Here is a 24,773-nt window from a genome sequence, read left to right as displayed (position 1 = left end):
TTTGTGGAGAAAGAAAGCGCTACCAGAGTCGGTGCTGCCTCTGCAGGTTAAGACGAGAAATGCACCCACGGGGACGTGTCGGATAGAGGAACATGAAGAAAAATATAATGTAAAGTAAAGATGATCATTATTAGATTGAAATTCAAGAAAGCTAAATAGAAATTACATGAAATAACACAGTACAGCTCTGTGCAAAAAAAGACTAACTACGTTTGAGTTATTAAAATGCAGTGGTAAACAGAAATATTGTACAGACACAAACGTGTCAATTTGCTGATTCTCTCACAGCAAAAAGAAAACATTTTTTTGTCTCATAGCACTTTCAAATGCAATTTTTGTAAAAGTGTTAAAGAGAGAAAGGCTTTGTAGACTGTGAAACCAGAGGTGCTGGCGAATGTGAAATGAACATGTGTTCTAAAAACTGATTGTGGTTCATGATGACGTATGGAGCGAATCATATCACACTACAGTAATGGTAAGTGGTGGTTTGCAGCAAAAGTTGTAGACAAAATAACAGAAACACCAGACTGTGCATCATTAAATAAATAAAAAAACTAACTTTAGTCCTTCTTGCTGTATCATTTGACTCCCTACACTCACACTTAACTGATTGGCCACTATCCAGGTGGACTATTTATGGGAAGGGTCCCGTGAGAGCAGGATTGTGTGAGGCTGGGAGAGGGAAGAGAGGCGTTGCCATAAGATTAGAGGTTCAATATCAACGACATGAACTTTTGGCATATCTGCACTTATTATTGGAAGTATGAATTAAAATAGCCCAGTTTATTATTATAGGTCTGTGCGCTTCTTGCGTGTACCTTGTTAGTGCTGTGCTAAATAATTAACACGTTATGACTCTTTAAAGAGAAAACCTTAAAATGATCTGGACATCCTTCATACACAGCAGGTGTATTTTTCCGTTCTACTGCCAGAAGCTTTTCCAGTGAATAGCAAGCAGCTGCGCAGAGAATCTGTTCACATGTAACAGACGGTGGCTCGGCGATCATAAGGTGAATCGCAGATCTCACTGTGAAGAGGAACAGTGAGTGATTTTGTGCTGCACTACGTCCAAAGACGTCTGGTTTTCTTGACGTCAGGAGAAGTCTGAGCGGACCCAGCGCTGCGCACAAGCACAGCAACCATATCGCTCCCACCAGAGGGAAGAAGAACACATCACCGCTACAGATCGTCATTTAGGTATGTGCTCTTTCCAGTTACATCTTCTCTGATGTTCTCTACTACCCGTGTTTGCTATTTTTCTTTAAGCAGTTCAACTTAGGGCGCTCTCAGTGCGCTCCCAGGTCGCATACTGTATTTGCAGCATTTGTGCCTTGCTGCCTTCACTGACTGCCATACCCTTGAGCGCTGCAGCACGGATGGCTCACTCACACCGCCTTCTCTTTCTGTAGTCTACATGCATAATCACCACCACGAAAATCGGACTCATTGAAATGCTGACATATATTGCACGTTGCAAACATTTGCTTTTTAATTCAACCTCTGCTTGTCATTCACGCCCTGGCAGCTTTAATGAGGGCTCTTGTAGTGTTGTAGATTCCTCTCTTTCTTCAGAGCATCCCGATTGTTTAAAGCTTCAGATGTTAAATATAGCGCAGGTCCTCTTGGTAGCATGGCTCTGCTGACCACGCGTTTGTCTTTGTACTTCTTTTTTACCACTGTCTCTGCTGCACTCACTGGTTGTCCTACTTTCCAGTTGCTATTTTCTTACAATTTGTTGTTGCACGGCCTGTTATTAGTAAAGAACTCTGTAGTGGGTTGTGGTTTTTCAGGAAGTCCTAGTAATATCATGTGTAAGTTAATCTTTTGTCATGATTTGTGTCATATTGGTGTTTTTTAATTAGTTATTAACGTTTAATATATTCTGTCTGATAAAAGACATGACACAATAGTTAATACTTTACAAATATTATAGATCTACAAACTGCAGGCCGACAGTGTATTCTTTTTTGATGTTTGCATTTGAAAAAGAAATCATACTTCTTATCAGCTGGCACAATCAAAATTAGTGCTCTTAAAAGCATGAGCTACAATAATCAGAATAACTAATTAGGAAAAACAATAGTTTATTCCAATTGCAATCAGTCAACCAAGCTAAATGAAGAAATTGTGGTGTAATAATTAAAGTAGAATTGTATCCACTATTTTTCCCACTATGTGTTACGATAATGTTTGTAATAAAGGAAGCATCTGAAATCGTATCGTATCAGTATCATTTGTTTTCTTTATAAGTCACAGTTTCAATCCATCCCTGTTTTAATTTAACATGATTCTCTTGATTAAAGAGTCATCTTTTTGATTGCAGATGTGGTGCCTCAAAAACTCTGTTCACTGTTGTTGATTCTGTTCTCATTCCCCTGTAGCTGTAAGCGTGGTGAATCCAATCAGCATTGTAGGATGCCTCTTGGAGAGGATGGAAATGGCTGGAAAAAGAAGACATCAGATATCAAAGAACATTATGACTTCAAAGAAGTGCTGGGAACGTAAGTGGAAGGCCTGTAATGTTTAGTTCTGTTATGATGGTGATGCTGGTTTAGCAACTAGGTAAAGGGGGCAACTGCATCTGTGGCCTGAAGGCCCCCGAGGTCCCCAATCGCTTCAGCTGCAATGTGTGTCAGTAGAATGTTTCAGGCAAGGTGCAATGCTCTTTAATTTTTACACTATAAAATTTGAGCCTTTTCCTATTTTACTGGTTCTAACCTTATCCTTAACCTTATGTTTAGGCCTCTACACATTTAAAAATGAATCCAAATAATATTTGCACAATTAGGCCCATATTAAGAATGTTGTCTTAAATCTGAGTCAGTTCAGAGGCCCTGTCTTAGATGGAACCATTTGTTAAATCTCTTCATGAACAGGAAATTTGTTGTCATTACACTTATTAGATAATAAATAAATCACATGACCACAACTACAGCTGACAGAATTCCTGCATCCTCACACCAGTTGTTTTCTGAAGTTTGAGGAAAAATACTGTGGCCTGTTGTGTGTGCACAGCTTGATGGATACCTGCAGATGACACAGTACAAACTACATTTGCAGAGAGTTGATGACTGCTTTTGACGCCTTTTGCTTTTACTTTGGGCAAAAGCTGTGAATAATTTCTTGTACCTGGTACTTTTTGTTATCACCTGTATCGAGGTTCCAATTGAGCTAATGCGATCCCAAAAGGTGACTTGTAAACACTACAGAGTTCAACTGGTCAGAAAGAAGCGTCACTACCACTGTGATCACAGTTCTCTCATAGTCAAAATCCAAAGCTTTTTTTGTCTTGCTGCCTTCAGCCTCTTCTGAAGAAACTGTCTCCTTGCTGTGACAAACAGCCACATACTGAGAGCGTTCGCTCGATATTCTCCCTTTTCCTGTGTATTGTGTTGACGGTGATGGCATTGCGGTTTTGTGTAGCATAGGTACTGTATGTCCATGGTGTTGGAAAAAAAATGAAAACAACATGACACTATATTTGCAGTGCAAAACAATGCACCTGGAACCCAAGCCAAAAGAATAAAGTTGAGCTGAGCTCAGCCGGTATTATGCAGTGGAGAACTGAGTTAAAGACTCTGAAGGGGCCAAATACTCATTGTTGCCCCATCTGTTCATATTGCTAAGACTGCAGAATCTGAGTCTGGACTCTAGAGTCTGTCTCAATAAACTTCACTGACATTTTGGACATGCTCATCATGTATGCCTCTTTGGACTGCCACTTGTCTTGATCTTGGCAACTGTTCATTTCTGACTCAGCTGTTTCCCACTCATCTAAAAGCACTCAAAAATGCATTTTTCTCCCCACTCTTTCCACCTCAACTCCTCTGAGAAATACAGAATAATTTTAGAGGGATTAAGGTTTATGGATTGACCGGTCAAAGTCCATCCATTTATTATCCAGACCGCTTATTCTGTTTAGGGTCACAAGGGGGCTGGTGCCTATCCCAGCTGTCATTAGGCAAGAGGTGATGTATATCTTGGACAGGTCGCTAGTGTATCTCAGGCTCAACACAGAGGGATGGTCCCTGGTGAAATGCAATAGAAACACATAGCAACCTAATCACCAAAAACTATCATTAATCTAGTTTGGATATGGTTTTGAATTTTATTCCAACCAGTACAGCTGTTTTCTTAAAAAGACATTGTATCTGAAATTGTTTCCACATGCAAATATGTGCAGGCATGTGTGCCCACGTGCATAGAACTGTGTTGGAACAGAACCACTTGTCACAATAAATTTGTGTAAATCGCGTGAACGTGAACGAATGCGACCAAAACAAAGCAAGCTGGACAGCCAGTGCCAGATGGGGACATCATTTTAGCCATTAAACCTTTCATTTATCACATATTGGTTGTCACCAATAACTGATCTGAGTCAATCCTTATATCACACACATCGCTGATCAAATTAGCTCTGACTAGGTTTTCCTGTTGTGGGGAGAGTTTACTACTTACAGTGTTCTTGTTTGTGCATGAACATCTTTCTTTTTTGTAAAAAATAGCTGTGAAAGCACATGTTTATTGCAGCGATTTTTCCTCCAACTGTGACTAAATCCAGTGGTTCTTATTACTTTAGGTACACAGGGTACAGATTGCAGATTGCATTGAAAACTGTAATTTTGATTATGACTCATCTTAGTCTACATGTGAGAGTAAGATACATCTTTAACATTTCATGTTGCCTGAACGTTAACTCTGATTATACTGTTGCAACATAATCTGAAATCCAAAATGGAGTACATTAACAGTTTAATTTATAGCTTTCCTTGCTTTTGAATTAAACTGCAAATGAGCCTTTACAGTAAGTGTGAGAGCCGGACTCACGCGGACCTTTGAGCACACTCTGCAGGGGACATAATTCAGCCCAAATGTTCACAAGGGCACCTCTCCACCACCTAATACTGAGTACAAGTGAACTTGGACACATCCACCTGTGATGACACAAAGGTACAATATGGAGTGTGGTTGTTTTCTTTTGTCTTGGAATCACACCTGCTTCCCCAGAGAGGCTGCAGAGAATCAGATATTTATGGCCACACAACTCTGGTCCAAATTCAACCAAGTGAAAAAGCAGTGGGTAGATGATAAGTCTGTATGGTTATGTCGAGTGCTGTAGGAGGACATCAAATAAGACAGCTCTGTGTCCCAGAGCTGTGCATGCTGCGTCCACTGCACTTTGACTAGTAAACTGTGTAGGTGAAGCATTATTTCTGCTTCTAAACGCTCATAACTTCTGTTATGACCCCACTGGTACTTCACAAGAACTTTAAACAAATTGTAATTTTTAAAGGATGATAATAGGCTTTATATAACAAGGCGTAAAAGAGTCATTCGCCAGGATAGTGTGTTCCCATTTCTGAAAAAAAAAAAGAAATAGCTGCAGTAATATTCTTTCCCCATGTCAAAATAGATGGACCTGGCAGAGGGCAGAATTACTGTGTTGATGGAAAGCTCCTTATGCTCACAGAGAAGATTACAGAGGAGCTTTATCCAGGAATTCAGTGTGTGAAGTTAATTGATTTATGTTGAAATATTATATTCAGATTTGGCAAATCTTCCCAGTTCTATTTTGTTATATAGTTCTCTTCAGGACTAGATGTCCTGAAGGTAGGGTTAGCAGATGAAAAAATCCCATACTCATCAATTTTTATGACTTTTACTTTTTTGGGTGGGCACCAAACTCTCATTAATGCTTCTGGCCTTCAATAAAGTAATTTACAGAGGGTGAAATGAACAAGACTGGCAAAGAGTATATAGTTTTGTTGTCACCTGTTGTTGTCACATTTCTAATGAATTTATGGCCTATTTTAAGTTGTAAATACCAAGTTCAACAACAGCCAATTAGCTTAGCTTAGCATAGGCTGCATTCCTCCAGGAGACAGGTGGAAAGAGCCAGCTTGGCTCTGTTCAAAGGTAACAAACTTCACTTGTACATCTCACTAATTAGCACATTATATTGTGTTTAATTTACACTAAAATGTGTCATTGAAATTTTTTAACAATTTCGATCTTTTTTATCACAATGATGTTGCCAGGCAACTAGTAGAGACTCCAGAAAGTTACAGCACCAGTTTGAGTCCATGTTTGAGTCTAAGTAAGACACAAGTGTGTCGAAATATTAGTCCAGGTTCTTTGCGCCACTAAAAGCAACAAATTTTATCAGTGTGCTCCAATCACTTCGTTTTTATTATGTTTGCTGTCCTTGACCTGAGAAGCATTTTCTGGCTGCATATTGTTGGATGATGTGCAGAGAACATCCTCCTAGTAAGATGTAACATTTAACATGTGATTGGCAGTAGATGGATTTTGTTATCCCCTCTAATCTCAATGCAAAAGAAAAAAAAATGTTCTCAATACTACCAAAACAACATACAACTGGGACCAGTTAACAAATGCATTTCAAATGACAGCATGTCAGCAATAAAAGTTTGATTCATGCATAGCAAGTAAGTATATTTCAGATTCACCTTTCAGACCTTCCAGACCTAAAAACATTAATACACCTTCAATGAATTCAAGAAATGTATGTGTATTCTAAGTGGAAGCAGTAGTATCAGCAGCCCCAGTTGCCCCCAAGTGCAATATCATCGACTATTAAATTCCATATTGTTTAACTGAGCTTTAGGGCAGCACAAGTACTCCCTGTGCTTGCCTGTGTTTCCGCCGGGTTTCCTCCCCAAGGCATTCAGTTAATTGGTGACTCTTAATTGCCTTTAGGTGTGAATGCGAGTGTGATGGTTGTCTGTCTCGCTGTGACAGCGATGTGATAGACTGTTGGATGTTCAGGATGTCCCCAGCCTCCAGTCCCATGACAGGTGTAGTGGGGCTGGAGCCTTAACAAAATAAGCGTTATAGATAATGGTTGGATGGATTAACTGAGCTTTAACTTAAATAGGGAATTAATCGCATATTCAGTGATTTAGTACATATTTGACTGAATGAGTATACAGATAAAATGAAGTACTGTATAAATGTCATGGAGACCACAGATAAGATATATAACATGAAGGGATTATTTTAGTACATGTACAGTCTAAGGATAATATGTAGGAGCAAAAACATTATGACTCTGTTGGTAAGCACTCATGCTTGGTTGATTTGATTGTATATAAGAGCGGAGTTAAGAGGGCTGACTTACACATGACTTGATGAAGAAGCTTTTTTATATAAATATAAATATGATTTTTAATTATACGGCAGTAAGAATTGATCTGGGGACTGGTTGGAATGTGATTTGTGCACTTACGGTGCGCCAACTCTCTTTCACTATACACACACACACACACACACACACACACACACACACACACACACACACACACACACACACACACACACACACACAGAATAGATTAGGCTAAAATGAGAAAGCTTTTTTAGGACTTGGAAGCATGTTAGGTTTGAAGGGGGTGCTTGCATCAGGTAAGATCAATAGGCTGATGGATGTTGGTGCCTGTCTGCAGCTGTCTGCACCAGGTCCAAGAGACCTGACTCTGCTTGATTGATAATGCAGCTCTCTAAAGAAAAAAAAAAAAAAGAACATTAGGAATAACATTAACCATCACAGCAAACAGCCATCACTTTGAGTGAGCTGCCATGAGCTTCAATTACACCACACTTTGAACTGTGTAGATAGATAGTGCAGTCTGTCCAGGAGCACCGGTTCCTCAAAAGAAATCTTTAGCCTATTCTTAATGTGTGTTTCTTAGGTGGAAATTTACAAAGGTAAATAGTACATTAAAATAGCTTCCACCAATTGCATGTACTAGTTCTTTTTGTAAAATGTAGCTGCTAAATATTTTCACCCAGTGACTGCTAGTGTAACTGGTGCATAGCTTTATGTAGAGGGACAAAACGAAATTTAATAAAACAATATGGGAATGTGTGAATAATATTTCATATATCAATATTTCCCCAGATGGACAGCTGGGATGTGTGTGTGTGTGTGTGGTTGTGAGAGAGAGAGAGAGAGAGAGAGAGAGAGAGAGAGAGAGAGAGAGGAACCCATAGTGTGGTATCCATCTCATTCTTGTCTGCCTTCAGTTTATTTGGTAAAATCTGTACAAATGCACTTACATTCTTGTTCATGTACTCAAAAAAAAAAAAAAAACCCAACAGATGCGTCAGATATGAATCTTGAGCCCAATGACTCATATGAAACTTATTTATTTTAATGTGTTAACAGCAAGTCAGTGAGTCTGCCAGACTCTTTCCTGGCAAATGGCAAAAAAGGCAAAATGATGTGTCAGGATTTCAGTTGTCTGCTGTGATTGTTGTTTGAACAAAAGGAAATGCATGTTAAATCAGAGACTAAAGAAACTTCATAAGACTGGACATAACCTTAAATATTTCTTGTCACAAAGATGTACACATTAGCTCTTCACAGAGTCTCATTAGTTAGAGTAACAGCTACAGTAGCTTCCTCTGTCTCCATCCTGTATTTTCTCCCAAACCCTCTGAGAGTCCACCCCTATTACATCTCTAAGGAGAGAGCACCTGAATGGTTAATTCTAACATGTCTCATGGCAACAGTATTTGTGCAGACAGTATAGTGTGCATGTATGTTTGTGTGTATTTATATATATATGAATACTACAGATATTTTGGTTTAATACTACAGATATTTGTAGCACGATTGGACAATTTAAATACATTTTCGTACATAACATGCTTTATTTCTAACAATATTGCTGAATTTGATCTTTGGCATATATTTAAACATTCCACCAAGTCCAACATGATGTCTGTTGTATGCATATAATTAAAAACTATGTTTATGGTCCAAATTTAAGCAATTTTAAGCAGGCTTGTTCAAGTTATTTCTGACAAATGTTTTCTTTATTTATTAACGCTTTGAGTGTGTGTGTGTGCACCAAAATTTATCAAATAACTGCTGAGACATTTTGCATCCAAATGTTGAGTCTGGCCCAAAGTGGTGAGCTGACTGACAGTGCCATGCTGCTAGCAAGACTTAGAATCAATATTGTTCTGGTATCCAACAAAGCTGCAATTGGAAAATTTCTTTGCTGTTATTACACTGTTTCAGATGATTTGGACACAAGTGAACCTGACAATTTCCCCCCTCCTAAAGTGGTTAATTTTGAAAGTTAAAATAAGGGCCTCTCTATCCAGTCTCTAGCTGTCTAGTCTCAGCAAACTGGCCCTAGTCCCCTAAACAGCCAATAAGACTAAATAGATTTTTACTGAACAATAATAGAAGTTTAGAACTCTTGACCCTCTGGTGAAACCCTGGCTGGAAATGCTTCAGACTTAAACACATTAAAATGCTTTTATTGGTCGATGAGAGTAGGAACTTTATGGGATTTTGCTTTCAGATTATTTCAAGGGCTTTATGGTGGTGAAACTGGAGATGTGTGTAAGAATTGTCTGCTGCATCAGTGCATCAGCTTCACTATGTAAACATTTCTGGTGTGCTGGTTCACTGGGCACAAGATGGCCACAGTACAAAGCCATCTAAAGGATTACACACATATACTACAATATGATGATGGAAAATGAACAGAAAGATGGTCGTATGACACAATAACTCCTCAGCTCTATAATTAAATGTTAATATCCACACCATATACCCCATGTTAGTAGCCATTAAAAGCGTAATAATCATAAAGTGAGAGATGTTTACCTTTTCATGAAATGGTTGCTATTGGCAACAGCAATGTGAAGCCTGCATCATTTAATTCAAGGCTGCAGACTTTAGTGAAGTAACATTGTGAAGTCCTCACATTCTCCACAGTACAACAAATGGAAAAGAAGACAAAATATTTGCTTAGCATTCAATGTCCATTGTGTATTGGATGAGGGTGCAGTATCACACACATCCAAGGGATCCCTGTGGTTATTAACGATGTTCGTGCATGAAGGCCTCCTCCTGAGCTCCCGCCCACGCTCCTGTGGGGAGACTGTAAATACACACTATTTCTGCTCTTATCATCACCAGACCATAATCCATAATGCAGTCTTGTCTCCCTCAGAAACAGCAACACTACATTTACTGTATTTATTATTGAATGGCTTAAAAATAGTTTCTTTTTTTTTTAAGCAACTGCTATTCCTATAAACATCCCAATGTGAATGTTGCTTCACCTTTCAAGCCTTTTGTCAGCCCCCAGAAAACATCATGGTAATGTCACCATTTTGAATAATTCATTGAAACATCTCACACACACACATACACACATACACCTATGCTACAGACACACACCCAGATTGCTGAATGCAGCATATTAAAAGATCAACCTCTGGCTGTGTGGTTTTGGAGAAAATGTAAACCAACTTGCCCTTCATTGGTGTAGATACAACCAAATACATTGATATGCAATGGAAAGATATTAAAAAAAAGAGTTCAAAATTACTTGGAAGCTCTGGAAAAAAGTAAACAATTAGTTTTCTATTACTTTGTTTAATGTTAAACCTATCCTGGCCTGTAGTCTGAAAAGAATGAAGCCTGCTTTAGTTTTCAGATCTTCTCCATTTCACCGCCAACTCTTCTTTCTCTGATGGGTGTATTGTTGTCTGCTTAGGGGAGCTTTCTCTGAGGTGGTTCTAGCGGAGGAGAAGAGGACCCAGAGGCTGGTCGCAATCAAGTGCATCCCCAAGAAAGCACTGGAAGGCAAAGAGAACAATATCGAAAATGAGATCGCAGTACTACACAGGTGAGGTCTCTGAAGTTTCTTGAAATGGTTCAGCTTTGTGTCCGAGTGTCAGAGTAGCCTCATATAAGAAAACATGTATAGAGGTAGAATATATATGAAAGGGGTCAATTGAATGGATGACTAAATGCATGGTGTCACTAGAAACAGTAGGATTGTGCACCGGAAATGTCAGGAGTAAAGAAGATAGACCTATTTTTAGTGTCCCTGTTGCCAGGGCAACAGCACACAGAGGCAGAGATGGTGTGGAGTTCCCCGCAGCAGTGTATTGAAGAAAGAGAAAGAGACATAGAGGGTGGAGATCTGGGAGAGGGGGGTAGGGTACGATGGAAAGAGAAAAATATGGAGGAATCGGAGGAGTGGAGTTTGGCCAAATACTTAAAGTCACCATTAAACAATAAAGACAGTGTATTTGAAAGCAAGACACAACATGAAAGTTGAAATGTAATGTAAAAAAAAAAAGATATGGATTCTCTCTTTCTAATGAAAATCACATTAGCCCCTCTCAGCTGTTGTTGTGTTAAAGTGATGGTGCATTCATATGCTCTCAGCTCAACTCGAGAGCCAAGAGAGATGCTTGACTGTCTGTTCGCTAGTTTATAACAACAAAACTTCTTTTTGTGTGTGTGTGTGTGAGAATAGCATATTTTACAGCCACTAGTGATAATCTCCAAAGCTGTTCTTTGTGAGTGGCTCCAGCTGCAGACAGAAGTCCCTGTCATTCTCAACAAAAGGTTGTTCATCCATCTGAAGATTTTCTGTGCTTGATCTTTGGGATTTGTCATTTTGTAGGGGGCTGGGGGGCAGTGTACACTCATAGGTTTGATCCCAATTTACTAAAGGGCTTTGCAAAAGGAAAACGAAAAGTATTTAAGAAATGGACAGACCCTGTAAATCTGAATAATGCAGCAAGAATGCCATCTGGTGACCGTTTGACAGTACGCATTATAGAAATGTGGCAGACTCGTGAGTGTAATAGATTTTGTCTTATGATTTGTGACCATTTATCTTTCTCAGAATCAAGCACCCTAACATTGTTTCGCTGGAGGACATCTTTGAAAGTACATCTCACCTATATCTCGTCATGCAGCTGTGAGTTCTCTTTTAACAGCAGGAATAATATGTCACCAGCCATGTATTTACTGTGTTTTTATTTATGTGCTTTTATTGCGAAATAGAGTTGAATTATTTGATTTTCTTTCTTTAGGTTGAATTCAATTTATCAAAGTAAAATGCCAAATGCACTTCAGATCAGCACCTTAAATGTATTCAATGTTTTTAAAAATTATTTTATTTCACATCATATCATCACGTGTACTAATGTATATTCATTTCTATATTATGCAAAGCATGAAACACTAACAAGGAATGACTTTTTTTTTTCATATATAAAAAACTTACAATCAAGTTAAAACCCTATTTCCTTAAAAGTTGTGTGAAATCTAAATGAAAAAGCTTTGCAAATAATTAAAAAGCTATTTTTTTGTAAATACTAAAAAATAACATATCAAGTGTTGAAACTGAGAAACTTGGTTGTGTTTTGGAAAATGTACACTCATGTTGATTTGATGCCACCAACACATCTCAAAAATGTATAAAGACAGCGACAAAAGTCTGGAAACTAAGTAGAATAAACCTTCATTGTTAAAATTTTATATGTTGTCTTTGCACTACTGTCAATCAAAAATATTATTTGCTAATCATTGCATTCTATTTTATTTTCATTTTAAGCACCATCCCAACTTTAATAAAAACAGAGGAGTAACTTTTCTCCATTGCTTTTACCTGGCAGTGTATCTGGAGGTGAGCTGTTCGACAGGATCGTGGAGAAAGGTTTCTACACAGAGAGAGATGCCAGCCAGCTCATCCACCAGATCTTAGATGCAGTCAAATACCTCCACGAAATGGGGATTGTCCACAGAGACCTGAAGGTGTCACAATCAGGAAAGACAGAAATATAAGAGCACAATCTGCCGTAACATTTGGCTGCTTTAAACTCTCCTCTTTGATTGCCCCTCTTATGTTTGCAGCCAGAGAATTTGCTGTATTACAGTATGGATGAAGACTCCAAGATAATGATCAGTGACTTTGGACTGTCAAAGATTGAAGGAGTGGGCAGTGTCATGTCCACAGCCTGCGGCACCCCTGGATATGTGGGTAAGACATTTATTTTTCTGGTCAAGCCGACTCTCCTCACCTCCCTCTTGTCTTTCATGTGAGCTCAGCACTTGCTGTTTTAGCTGATATCCCCTCTTCATTCATTGCATTTTGAGAGGAGCTTTCATCCACTATTGAGTCAAGTGTTTTAGAAGTGCTCTCTACTTGTTTAACGTGACCCTTCAGATCACACGGTATTACTGAAAGGTCAAGATTACTTGAAATCTCCCTCACTGCTACTCTATCTCATATTTTTCACTCTGCGAAATTATGTTGTTTGTGTTTCGCAGCTCCTGAGGTGCTTGCTCAGAAGCCATACAGCAAAGCAGTGGATTGCTGGTCCATAGGAGTTATTTCATATATCTTGTGAGTCAGAGCTCATACATTTCTTAGAATATGAAAAGTGGTCTTTTTTATAGTTCTGAATAAGCACCAATATTACTCCCCCAGGTTATGTGGATATCCTCCCTTTTATGATGAAAATGATGCCAAGTTATTTGAGCAGATTTTGAAAGCTGAGTATGAATTTGACTCTCCATACTGGGATGACATCTCAGATTCAGGTACTACCACTTAGCAAACTACATACAGTGGATGAAACACAGAAAAGTAACAAGTCAGAGTGGATTATTGAAACATGAGCCTAAATTCTTGTTTGCAGCCAAAGACTTTATCTGTCACCTGATGGAGAAAGACCCTGGGAAGAGATATACATGTGAGCAGGCCCTGCAGCATCCATGGTGAGACAGTAATAATAATAATAATAATATATAATATTATTATCTCTAGTATTATCTCAAAAAAGAATACAAAGTTGCACTTTCACACACTCAAACACACACACCTTTCAATATGGCTGTGTGTATTACCTATGTCTCTTTAATGAATTTTGAGTCATTGATAAGGCAACATATTCTTGGGATTTGGAGCAACCACAACAAGCAGTGTAAACATTATCTTAGGCATACTGAAATGTCTTGTTGTATGGGACCAACAGGGCAACACTCAAAATATTTACTTAACCATCTTATAAATATAAAGAAAAACCAGCAGGTTCCTGGGCAGATTCCTCAACTTCCTGTAAGCTCTTTGATTGTTCTTTGCCTTTGCAGGATCTGTGGAGACACAGCTCTTGACAAGAATATCCATGAGTCTGTCAGTGCTCAAATCAAGAAGAACTTTGCCAAAAGTAAATGGAAGGTCAGTGTTTTGGCTGAGTCACAGCACAACCTGCTAAAAGAGCAGTATTAAGACGTTGTGTATGTCTTTGCTGTTTTTCTCTCTCAGTAGCTGTCAGACACAGAAGGATATTCTTTCTCCCCCCACCCTCTCTCTCTCTGTCTATGTAGCAAGCTTTTAATGCCACAGCAGTGGTTCGGCACATGAGAAAGTTACAGCTGGGCACTAGTCTCGAGGGGCCCAGTCAGATTACTCCCACCAGCCCCTGTCATGGACTTCTGCTCCCAGAGGAAGAGGAGGAGGAGGAAGAGGACCTCGGAAATGGGGAGGAGGAGAGCTGTAAGTTAACAGTGAATGAAAAAACCCTCACTTTGAATTTCTGACATTTCAAGTCACTAGCAAGGACCACACCCCAGCACAGTGTGTTTAAAGTTTAATTACATCAGGATGAACTTGTGCTGTGTTCCTGACATATCACAGTGTCCCTTATTAGCCCTCACATCAACAGTCACAATTACGATTTGGAAACCTGTGTTTCTGGTTACCGTGCTGACATTTCCAGTAGAAGGATTTAAGCACGGAGGTGAGGGTGACCTTGTTCCTTGTGGTATTTTTATGGTTGAATTGTGACAGTTCCAACATTTAAAACTTTTCACTCGCTATCTCTGTTGGAAAATATTCTGTGGGCTCCGACTCCAGCAACACAATTAAGGCAAAAAGTGCAAGCCTCCCAAAAGAAAGTTTTACATAAATAATCACTGGTCTCTGAGTCTGAAATAAGTAAGGCCAGTAGTGAACAACTATGATCATCTGTTTTTCCTAATAATAGAGCCTATTTATAGACCGAAGAGTTGACTGACATTTATTTGTATTGCACATATCCTGTAGATTTTATTTAAACTGAGATAAACAGATATTATAGAAACATTCTGATACCTAAACCTTATCGTTATACCTAAACAATACCTAATGCATGAAATAAGCTCTAACATGTACACACCTTAAATTGTCAGAGACCAACATCTTCACATGTGTAAACAGTCACAGGAATAGATCCCTGTGCAGTTAGAAGCAGTATCCATTCAAGGGAACTGTTTACTTTTACTTCATCAAAATGTAACTTTTTAGGAAAGCTTTACCAGGGTCTCACTACAAAAAAGCCTTATACTACAAAAGATATGGTGAGTGCAAAGTATGACCTATAGTCAAAATGGGCCACAATAAGACCGGAAAATATTGGAATTTCTTTTTAACCTAATGTTTTCCCTGTTTTGCTCTAACCTCCAGTGTCTCACTATGAGGATGGCCGTCGTGGAAGCAATGAGGGCAGCGCAGATCGGGACAGCCTGAGGAGCTGCACCTACTGCTGCAGGCCAGCCAGTCGTGTCTGAGCACAGCCTCTTATGATTATGGTGACACTGTATCCTTGGAGCACCCAGAGCCCACCCGCCCAGTCTGGCTAGGATTGCAGAGTAGTTATCAGACAAAGTATATCCACAGCAAGCAGGTCACTGTCAACAGTGCAAAGAAACACACTGTAAGTCTTTGTCCAAAATCACAACCAGATTCAAGATCCTCACATTTTAGATACACATGTTGGAAAGTTGCTGCAGAATGGTGTGCAAGGCTGCTCCGAAAAGGAGCAAAAGAAACCTTTCTGCATGATCATATTGAAATAAACCCCCTAGCAACCTAACCTTTTGTTGTCCTTAGTGCAGCTTTTGCAGACATTACTACACATTTGACAGTGTGTTCATCACAACAAGTCGATCTGGATGTCAAAAAGAATAACATCATGCCCACAGGCCGTCGTAGCCGTTATTTTTGTTCTCCCATTATCTGTCACATCTACCTCTAATCACAATTACTGAGTGAATCCATCCATCTGACCCACTCACTCCGCATACTGTAACTCGGAGCTTTCGCCAAAACCCTTGCCAAACAGGGCACAAAGAAAAGGGGAATGCTTTTAAAAGGGAACCCCCTGCATGTCTTTATACTCTTTACCCATTAATGTGACGCAGTCCAGTCACAGAGCAAGTAGCTGTTTAGTTGAATAGAGGTAATATCAAGGCATGTCTTTACTGTCAGTCCCACATGTCCATGTACTCTTGTCTAATTTTCTCATATTTTCATCATCGGGTATTTCTGTCATTTATAAATGTTGTTTTGTCTGAAGCCTTTTTGGAAAGGAGATACTTGAAATTTGAGGTTGATTCTGGGGTTTCTGAACTCTATATTCTGGCTCAGACTGGGTTTGTGAAGAGTGGTTCTGACCTGGAGTGTCTGCATGCCTCAATTGGGGTAAACAATGAAATGTATCAAAAGGAGACTCTTTATTTGTTTGTTTGTTTTATGGCTGTTCTGCTACCAGAGGCTCAAACTGAAATCCCCATAAGCTTGTAAATCACTCCTTCCTCTATGTGTGAGGAGAGTTATTTTGAAGGTGCAATTATTCTGAGGATTCACTATACGTGGGAACGAAAAACAAGCATATTCATATCAAGCTCATCCTCCATGTTCTGTGTCTGACAAGCATCTAAATATCCACCAGCTGTCAGTCTCTCAGTCTGGCTCAGGCCCATCTCACGCTGACTCACAGGGATCTCAGTCTGGGCGCTCAGCCTGCTCTGTGCTGTGCACCTCTAGTGGAAGAAGTTTTGGTCTACTGTTTGCATGACCTGGTTAACTATGTTTACATGAATGATGATCAATTAGTATAACACACATGATTATTATTACTCTGTTGTATTGAAAAATTATGTAATACTGTAATTTTGAGCTATATAATGTGAAGTGATTAACACCAGAAGTAATGTTGTTGACAAAGTACAACACAGCACAGTGGACTTATCATTTGGATTGACTGTAACGGTCAAATCTCTACCTGAGTAACATTTCTCTTGTACTACAGTATGTTTATTTACAACTCAAATCTTTTTTTCTCAGTCTGTTGCTTGCTGTTGTTTATGTAGAATCTTTAAAACTGTTTATTGCTACCTAATACCTGGACACACGTAGAGAAAAAAAACCCCCACACACACACATTTTAAACTGGTTCCAGCCACAGCACACAGCATTAAAACAAACAAAAGGTGCGGGAAGCATCTGCAGGTGTGCAAGCTCTACAATTGTCCTAATCGGAAAAAAGGACCATAGTACTAAAGCCATAGAAGGAAGTGGACATGTTTGGCTGTAGATTCAGATATGTTGTCAACTTTTCAATATCTGACTCAGACGAATGGAGGATTCTGCAAGAGATTTTTTCGTAGAAAGAAGGATGGGATAGCTAGCCGTACTAGGTGTACTAGCTAGGTGTACTAGCTAGTACACTAGTACTTTTATCCTGGTATTATTCATACAATTATAATTTCTATGAGTTAGCCAGTTAGAGTTAGCCAACCATCCAGAGCATTTTGTTGAGTTTGGTTAAATTATGTTTTCACAAAAAACCAGCTCTGTCATTGATACACACAGGTCTATAGAAAAAGAAGGCAATCACTCTGGATTTAAATGACTGTAATTGCTGAAAATATGCAAAATGTGCATGAAGGGCTTCATGTTAACTGTAAGATAGCCAATGTTGATGACTTTGAAAACCTGGCTATTATTTGTTTGGTAAAGACCTTCTGTTGATCTACTTACGATTTGTTTCCACTTGGCTGTGTGCTTTTTTTTTTTTTTTAATAACTTACTTTAGCTTTTTAGCTTATTTTACCCATTACAGACACACCTAAATGCATAAAGAAACACATGTATATATTATATATATAAATATAAGTATATATTGTATATCATTTTTGTAAAAGCTGTTTTGAGTTACAAATGTATGGATGCAATGCATCATGGGTTGTTGAACAAAATGTAGGAGAATACAATAATTTGTACCCACAGAGATATGATTGCAGGAAATGAAATAAAACCTCCTTGTCTATGCATTGCGTGTTCTGTCATTTTACAATAACTTTATCTAAATAGTAGGGTACAAAACAAGTGGTTTGTAAAGAAGAACATGGAGGATTGATTCAAATATATAAACTTTACAGGTTAGAAATGACCAAAATGCAATATTCTGTATATTGGGGGAGCATATCCAAGCCGTCATAGACCGAGAGGCAAGGTCCACCCTGGACAGGTCGCCAGCCTCTGGGCCAACACAGACAGGCATACACAGACAGACAGCCATCCACACTCACATTAGTGATGTGTGAAAACTGACACTCTTTATTATTTTGATAACATAATATATGACCATCTTACTGAGTCTTACTGAACTCATAGTGTGACACCAGAACATCTTATCACACTGCCGTCCTCCTTAGCCTCTCTCGGACTCTGAGGAACCCGGGCTCCTCTGCCCTTTTCTGACTATGGCGTAGGAGGTAGAGTGGTCGTCCACTAATCCCACAGTTGTTGGTTCGATCCGATCACATGTCAAAGTGTCCTTGAGCAAGACACTTAGTCCCAACTTAGTTGCTCCCGGTGAGTGTTGGTCAGCTGCATAGCAGCTCCCCCATTGGTTTGTGAGTGTGAATGGGTGAATAAGAAGCAGTGTAAAGTGCTTTGAGTACCAATAGGTAGAAAAGTGCTCTATAACTGCAGACCATTCATAACCACAATGAATAAGCGTAAGCACCATACAGTACTTGTATTTCACTTCGTACTTTGCAAATTGAGATTGTACAATATAATGCAATATTATCCCAAAGTATACCAAAGGAAGGATTTCAGTGCTGGAGCCACAAATGGACAGAGACAATGACTACACTACCCTCTACTGGCCGACTGCACAAGAACTCCATACACCCTGCAGCCCATCAAAGTTTGAGAATACTTCCACTTCATTCTCTTTGTGTAAATGCTAAAGAGACATTAATCCATGTTTTGAGAATAGATAATTTCTTGCTCAGACAGATGTGATGAGGATAGTGGCAAGGACATACTCACTCTAGTCTCTGGTGACGTCTCAGGAGCTCCTAATGAAGATGTGATGTGTTCTTCTTTGCCTCCACTTTTATCCTTTGCTCCTGTTTCCTCTTTACCACGAGCTTGCTGTAGTTCAGTCTTAGTTCAGTTCAGTCAGAGAAGGTCTCCTGACAGAAGTACAGAAGGACTTTATATGTTACATGAGCACTAAATGTGTAGTGTGAGATTGTCTAACCAACCTTTGTGGGTCATTTGCAGTTCTTTGTGGAGCTCCTGGTCGCTTGTGGAGGCAATGAAAGAATATAGAGGTTTTTGCAGTTTGATGATATTAGTGTTCTCCTCCTCACTCTGTACTTAGGATGTTAAAGCATGAAGCTCTGGCCACTGGTTTTTCTGTTTATTCTGGTTTTCCTGCAATACTGTGGCTAGGAAGGAAAACACATCAACATACACAATATGTTGTTCTACCAAGAGGATTTTTATGAGCAACTTTCTCTTGTTACATTCATCACACAAAGGAAAATAACATTACAAATCAACATAACTGTGTATATTGCATTAGAATAGTTTGTTACGCATCAATAACCACAAACTATACCGCTCTTGTTTCAGCTGTAGCTTGGGCATGTAAACTTCAGAGCAGTGTGCTCAGCTGCACAAGCTGTTTAAATAATCATAAACGCATATTTTATTAACAATAGAACGTAAACAACATTTTAGAAAACTGAGACATTTTAAGATTTCAAGGAAAATATTAGCTCATTTTCAATTTGATGGCAGCAACACATGTCAAATGTGTAGCATCCCCTTTTCTTTTAACAACTGTCTGTAAATGTCTGGGAAGTGGCCAATTGATGTTGTCCCAATCTTGTCTGGTGCAGGATTCTAGCTGCTCAACAGTCCTGGGCCTTTGTTGCTTGATTTTTTGTTTTATGATGAACCAAATGTTTTCTATTAGTTAAAGGTCTGTACTGCAGACAGTCCAGTTCAGTACCTGGAAACATCTCCAATGAAGCCGTGCTGTTGGATGCAGTATCTGGTTTAACATTGTCTTGCTGAAATAAGCACGGCTTTCCCTGTAAGAGATATTGCTCTAAAACCTCTATGTACTTTCAGCATTGATGGTGCCGTTCAAGATGTGTAAGCTGCTCACACCATAGGCACTAAAGCACCCCCATACCATCAGAGATGCAGGCTTTTTAACTGTGTGCTGATGAGAAGCTGGGTGGTCAGTCTCCTCTTTAGCCTGCAGGACGTGGTGTCCATGTTTTCCAAAAAGAATTTCTAATTTTGATTAATCTGACCTCAGAACATTTTTCTATTTGCCAGAATCCAGCGGCATTTCTGGATCATGTTCACATATGGCTTCTTCTTTGCATGATACAACTTTAACTTACATTTATGGATTTCACATCAAATCACAGACAGTGATTTCTGGAAGTGTTCCTGAGCCCATGCAGTGATGTCCAGTAGAGAATCATGTCTGTTTTTAATGCAGTGCTGCCTGAGGGCCCAAAGATCACATGCATCCAGTTTTGACCTTCAACCTTGTTCCTTGCGCACAGAGATTCCTCCTGATTCTCTGAATCTTCTGATGATATAATATACTGTAGATGGTGGGATCTTCAAAGTTGTTTTTTTTTATTATGAATATTTTTCTGAAGTTGTTCCACAATATTTAGACACAAGTGGTCACAGATCGGTGAACCTCTGCTCATCTTTACATTCGAGAGGCTCTGCCTCTCTGAAATGCTCCTTTTATACCCAGTCATGTTACTGACCTGTTGCCAATGAACCTAATTAGTTGACAAATGCTCCTCCATTGGTTTTTTACTTGCAGCAATTATTTTTCGAGCCTTTTGTTTCCTCTGTACCGACATTTTTGAGATGTGTTGCTGCCATCAAATTCAAAATGAGCTAATATTTTCCATGAAATAGTAAGATGTCTCTAATATGTTGTTTATGTTCTATTGTGAATAAAATATGGGATGATGAGATTTACAATAACATTGCATTCAAAAACTGTGGATACATTTAAATTTCTCACTCCTTCAGACGTGTCTCACTTCTACCTGTGGTATCTTTCCGTCAGCAGGAAAAAAGACAACAATTTGAAAAAGAATATAATATACCTTATAGTTCACGCTTTAAAAAAGACTGTGTAAAATAATACAACGAATAACACTGTGTGAAACACCATGGCACATATACAGTAGAAGTCTCCTAGTCAGGTCAAAAATAGTTCAATTTAAACGGCCATGAGAGTTCTGAGAAGCACAAAGCCACATTATGAAGCTGAATGACAAATGAAGTGTCAGGTCCTGTTCCACATGTCCAGTGAAGCGAGTGCCCGCACCACTGAGGCGGAGGGCTGCCACCTCATTAATGACAGGATCAAACAAAACACAGTTTGATTCACACTGAGTTTCCTCATTTGCTGGAGTCTGAGCAGAATTAATAGTCTAGACAAGGATTATTCCCCTGTTGGCTTCAGACTGGACTGCTTCAGTCAGTTTTGTCCTTTGTTGTTGTTGTTTGATGAAATATTTCATGAATATGAAGGAATACGCAGTGTGAGACTAACATTCATGCGCCGAGTATGATCTACTAGACACATCTTTACTGTGGTGTTGGCATTACTCACATTTTAGCTGCAGCATTTATGTGCATCTGTGGGGAAAAAACATATAGTACCAAAGTTATTAATATAGCTAAATACCATGTAAGAGTATCAAAAAGTAACAATTTAAAGAAATGAATAGTGCTAATAAGAAAAAATATGCAAACAACATGTGGCATTGTAATGACAACTCTGCTTTTAGCTACGGTTTGGTTGATGAGGGAAGATTCCTGCTGTTTGGCTAAATCTCACACAGCAAATATTGTGTGGAGTAGAATTAATAGGACAAGACAGGCTAAACAGTCTAAAAGGCTCACTTTGTTTTTTCCCTTTCTCAACCAGATAATGACCTGCTTTTAGTTCAAGCATCAAATATCTTCGGGAAATTTCTTCTTCTTTTCCTTTCGGCTGTTCCCTTTCAGGGGTCACCACAGCGAATCATGCCTCCATCTAACTCTGTCCTCTGCATCCTCTTCACTCACACCAACTAACTTCGTGTCCTCTCTCACTACATCCATAAATCTCCTCTTTGGGCTTTTTGTAGACCTGCTGCCTGGCTGCTCCAACCTCAGCATCTTTCTACCAATATATTCACAGTGTCTCCTCTAAACATGTCAAAACCACCTCAATCTGGTCTCTGACTTTATCTCCAAAACATCTAACATGAGCTGTCCCTCTGATGTCCTCATTCCTGATCCTGTCCATCCTCGTCACTCCCAAATAGAACCTCAACATCTTAAGCTCTGCTATCTCCAGCTCTGCCTCCTGTCTTTTCTTCAGTGCCACTGTCTCTAAGCTTTACAACATCGCTGGTCTCACCACATCTTTTCTTTCATTCTCCCTGATACTCTTTTGGGAAACAACAGATCCAGAAAATGTTTATGACATGACATATAATCCAAAAATGTAATTACCAATTCTCTTAACTTTCTGGAGCAGTGAACAATGAGTCAATGAAACAGTGTGTATCTTCCACGCGGTTGCTTTTTGTAATGAGGATCATGTAATAATCATGTTTTGTGACATTTATTTTCAAAGCTTATTTCAACCTGAACAAACTGACGAGCTCTTTTCCTGAACTTTTACAAAACCTTGGTGTCCACATCTTACATTTTGCATTAGAACAGAACGAAAACTTTTTTTGTGTATGTATTTTTGCATTTAGTGTGTCTGTTTGTATTTCTTTCTATTGTATTCTCTTAATGGTATGGGTACCAGCGGCGACTTTGTGCGAGTCATTTTATTTGCATCATCTGCAGCGTGCACGTGGTCGAGGGTGAACATCTGCTGCTCTGACTGCAGGTGAAGGGGCTGCTGCGTGAGGACTAGGCCGCCTGTGATTGCTTTGGGACATGGTAGGGGCTTACTGCAGCACGCGCTGCTCATTGAGATGAGTGAGCGCAATACCTGCTTTTTTGAAAAGCTGGAGGGGTCTGAATACTCACTAACTGTAGTGACAAAGCCGCTAAGTTGGCAACACTGATCTCTGGATCATCAAGCCTTACAGCAGTGCACTGTTTGATTGAGAGCACTGGTTTCCAGATTTGACTAATTTAGTTTTTAAATGTATGTAGGATTGATTAACCCGTTGGCGAGATACTTGGAAAGTGGCTCGCCCCTGGCTTGGACCAATGATGATGCTGCCAGAGAAACAGCCACCAAGTGGAGGAGAAACCCAGAGAACAGGCTAAAGGTCCTGCAAGAGCAATTAGCACAAGACAAAACAATCTAAGTACATGGCAGAAGAAAAAAATGATCAGCAGATAAAATACACCACATTGTTAAAAATGTAATCAGTGGCCCAAAATGATTTAGTTTGTGACCCCTTGCCAAAGAGCTGTGTCCATGTTGTCCCTAGACAAATTTTACATGTGTGTGAGCCGCTAACAGTCCTTCCAAAGGGAACAATGCCCTCTTAAATTCTGAAGTTCCATTTATATATGCTTTTCACCAAATAATCCTGCATTTCACAAAACCTACTTGAAACTAGTCCAAAAAAATGAATCAGAATTCCAAAGCAGCCTGCTTTTTTGTTTCTTTTCTGTCATAAGCCCTCATAAACTTTGGACTAAAATAAAATTCCTATGAAGGTTCTTAAAACATAGCCACAGTATTCTTCCTACACATTTTAGCATCGATGCAAAACATCTAATACTATACAATAGTGTAAAATACACTGTTGCCAGTACTTCTGTATGTTTAAAGATATTAAGGATGTTATACAGGATTTTGGCTTGTAATGGAGTATTATTGTACTCTTGTATTGGCATTAGGACTTCTTCCACCTTTACATGCAACACCAATAAAATATCAAACCAAATATGAAGAAAGAAAGAAAGAAAGAAAGAATTGAGCACATGGTCATCATTGTGGTTTTCTACTGGTTGTGAATCAAACATTGTTTATTTCTCCATGTGACTCCACCAGTAACAGATACATGCACTGTATCCAGCTAAGTGTATTACATAGATTTTGTACTTTGAAGCACAAGCCATCCACTGAATTCTTTTTACATTTATTTTGCATTTTCCATCAGTATTAACAAAACCAGTTCAAGTCAGTTTTTTTTTCTAGCACTAAATCACATATTACTTAAATAGACACTCGATCCAGAATAAGAAGCTCTGGGAGACACCAGGAACAACAGACTGACAATACTGTATTTAAGAACAAGTATAAGTTAAATACAATATAATATAACATTAGCATAATAGCAACTTAGAATTAGGTCAAAATAAAGTTTTTTGTTTGAGGAAGGGTGAAATATTCTTGAAGCTGGCATCATGTTTACAAGGAGGTTAATCAAAAGTCAGTAATTACATTGGCTCATATTCTGCTATTTATCACATTGGTGCTTAAAGGTTTCTGTAATGGTTGCTGGGAAAAAGCCGGCTACCTCCACAACCTCTGGCCAGCCTTCATAAATGTCGCTTCTCTCATCATTAACAGCTTGCCGACGTGTGAACAGGTAAAAAATATATTGGTCTGCCATCAATCATTAAGCGTTTTCACATCAGACATGTTTTAAAATAGTATTTTTTGACACAAATAGAACAAACTGCGGTGAACAGAATCGTAAAACCTTCTCAAAGAGGCTGTTGTTTCCTGACCCTGCTCTTCCTGCAAACCCCCAGCCGTCTCTGTATGTTACAGACCTGATCAAAGTACTTCCTATTCCAACAAATACCTCCTTCACTTCAGTTGTCATTCTGAAGGAA

General features: G+C 39.1%; 1 protein-coding gene across 2 annotated transcripts; it reads left to right on the top strand.

Annotated features, from left to right (window-relative positions):
• The first annotated feature begins 699 nt into the window (after positions 1-699).
• On the top strand, positions 700-17,937 carry camk1a (calcium/calmodulin-dependent protein kinase Ia). Of its 2 annotated transcripts, XM_067503702.1 has the most exons (12): positions 701-1,197; positions 2,382-2,501; positions 10,545-10,676; positions 11,691-11,765; positions 12,466-12,604; positions 12,704-12,830; positions 13,121-13,196; positions 13,281-13,393; positions 13,492-13,570; positions 13,943-14,030; positions 14,180-14,348; positions 15,297-17,937. In XM_067503702.1, exons 2-12 carry the CDS (start codon positions 2,416-2,418, stop codon positions 15,398-15,400), a joined length of 1,188 nt encoding a protein of 395 aa, XP_067359803.1. In that variant the 5' UTR covers positions 701-1,197; positions 2,382-2,415; the 3' UTR covers positions 15,401-17,937. The 2 variants fall into 2 exon arrangements, with proteins under 2 accessions (XP_067359804.1, XP_067359803.1); XM_067503703.1 differs by lacking the exons at positions 13,281-13,393; positions 13,492-13,570 and having other exon boundaries at positions 700-1,197.
• The last annotated feature ends 6,836 nt before the right edge of the window (positions 17,938-24,773 follow it).

This window comes from Channa argus, chromosome 5 (genome assembly GCF_033026475.1).
Source record: "Channa argus isolate prfri chromosome 5, Channa argus male v1.0, whole genome shotgun sequence".
NCBI lineage: Eukaryota > Metazoa > Chordata > Actinopteri > Anabantiformes > Channidae > Channa > Channa argus.
This window is presented reverse-complemented; position numbering and strand designations above follow the sequence as displayed.

Coding starts and splice junctions, on each gene's coding strand:
- camk1a (XM_067503702.1), top strand. CDS start 2,416: ATGCCTCTTGGAGAGGATGGAAATGGCTGGAAAAAGAAGACATCAGAT. Junction 2,502..10,544: donor TTCAAAGAAGTGCTGGGAAC/GTAAGTGGAAGG, acceptor TTGTCTGCTTAG/GGGAGCTTTCTCTGAGGTGG. Junction 13,394..13,491: donor GGATGACATCTCAGATTCAG/GTACTACCACTT, acceptor TCTTGTTTGCAG/CCAAAGACTTTATCTGTCAC.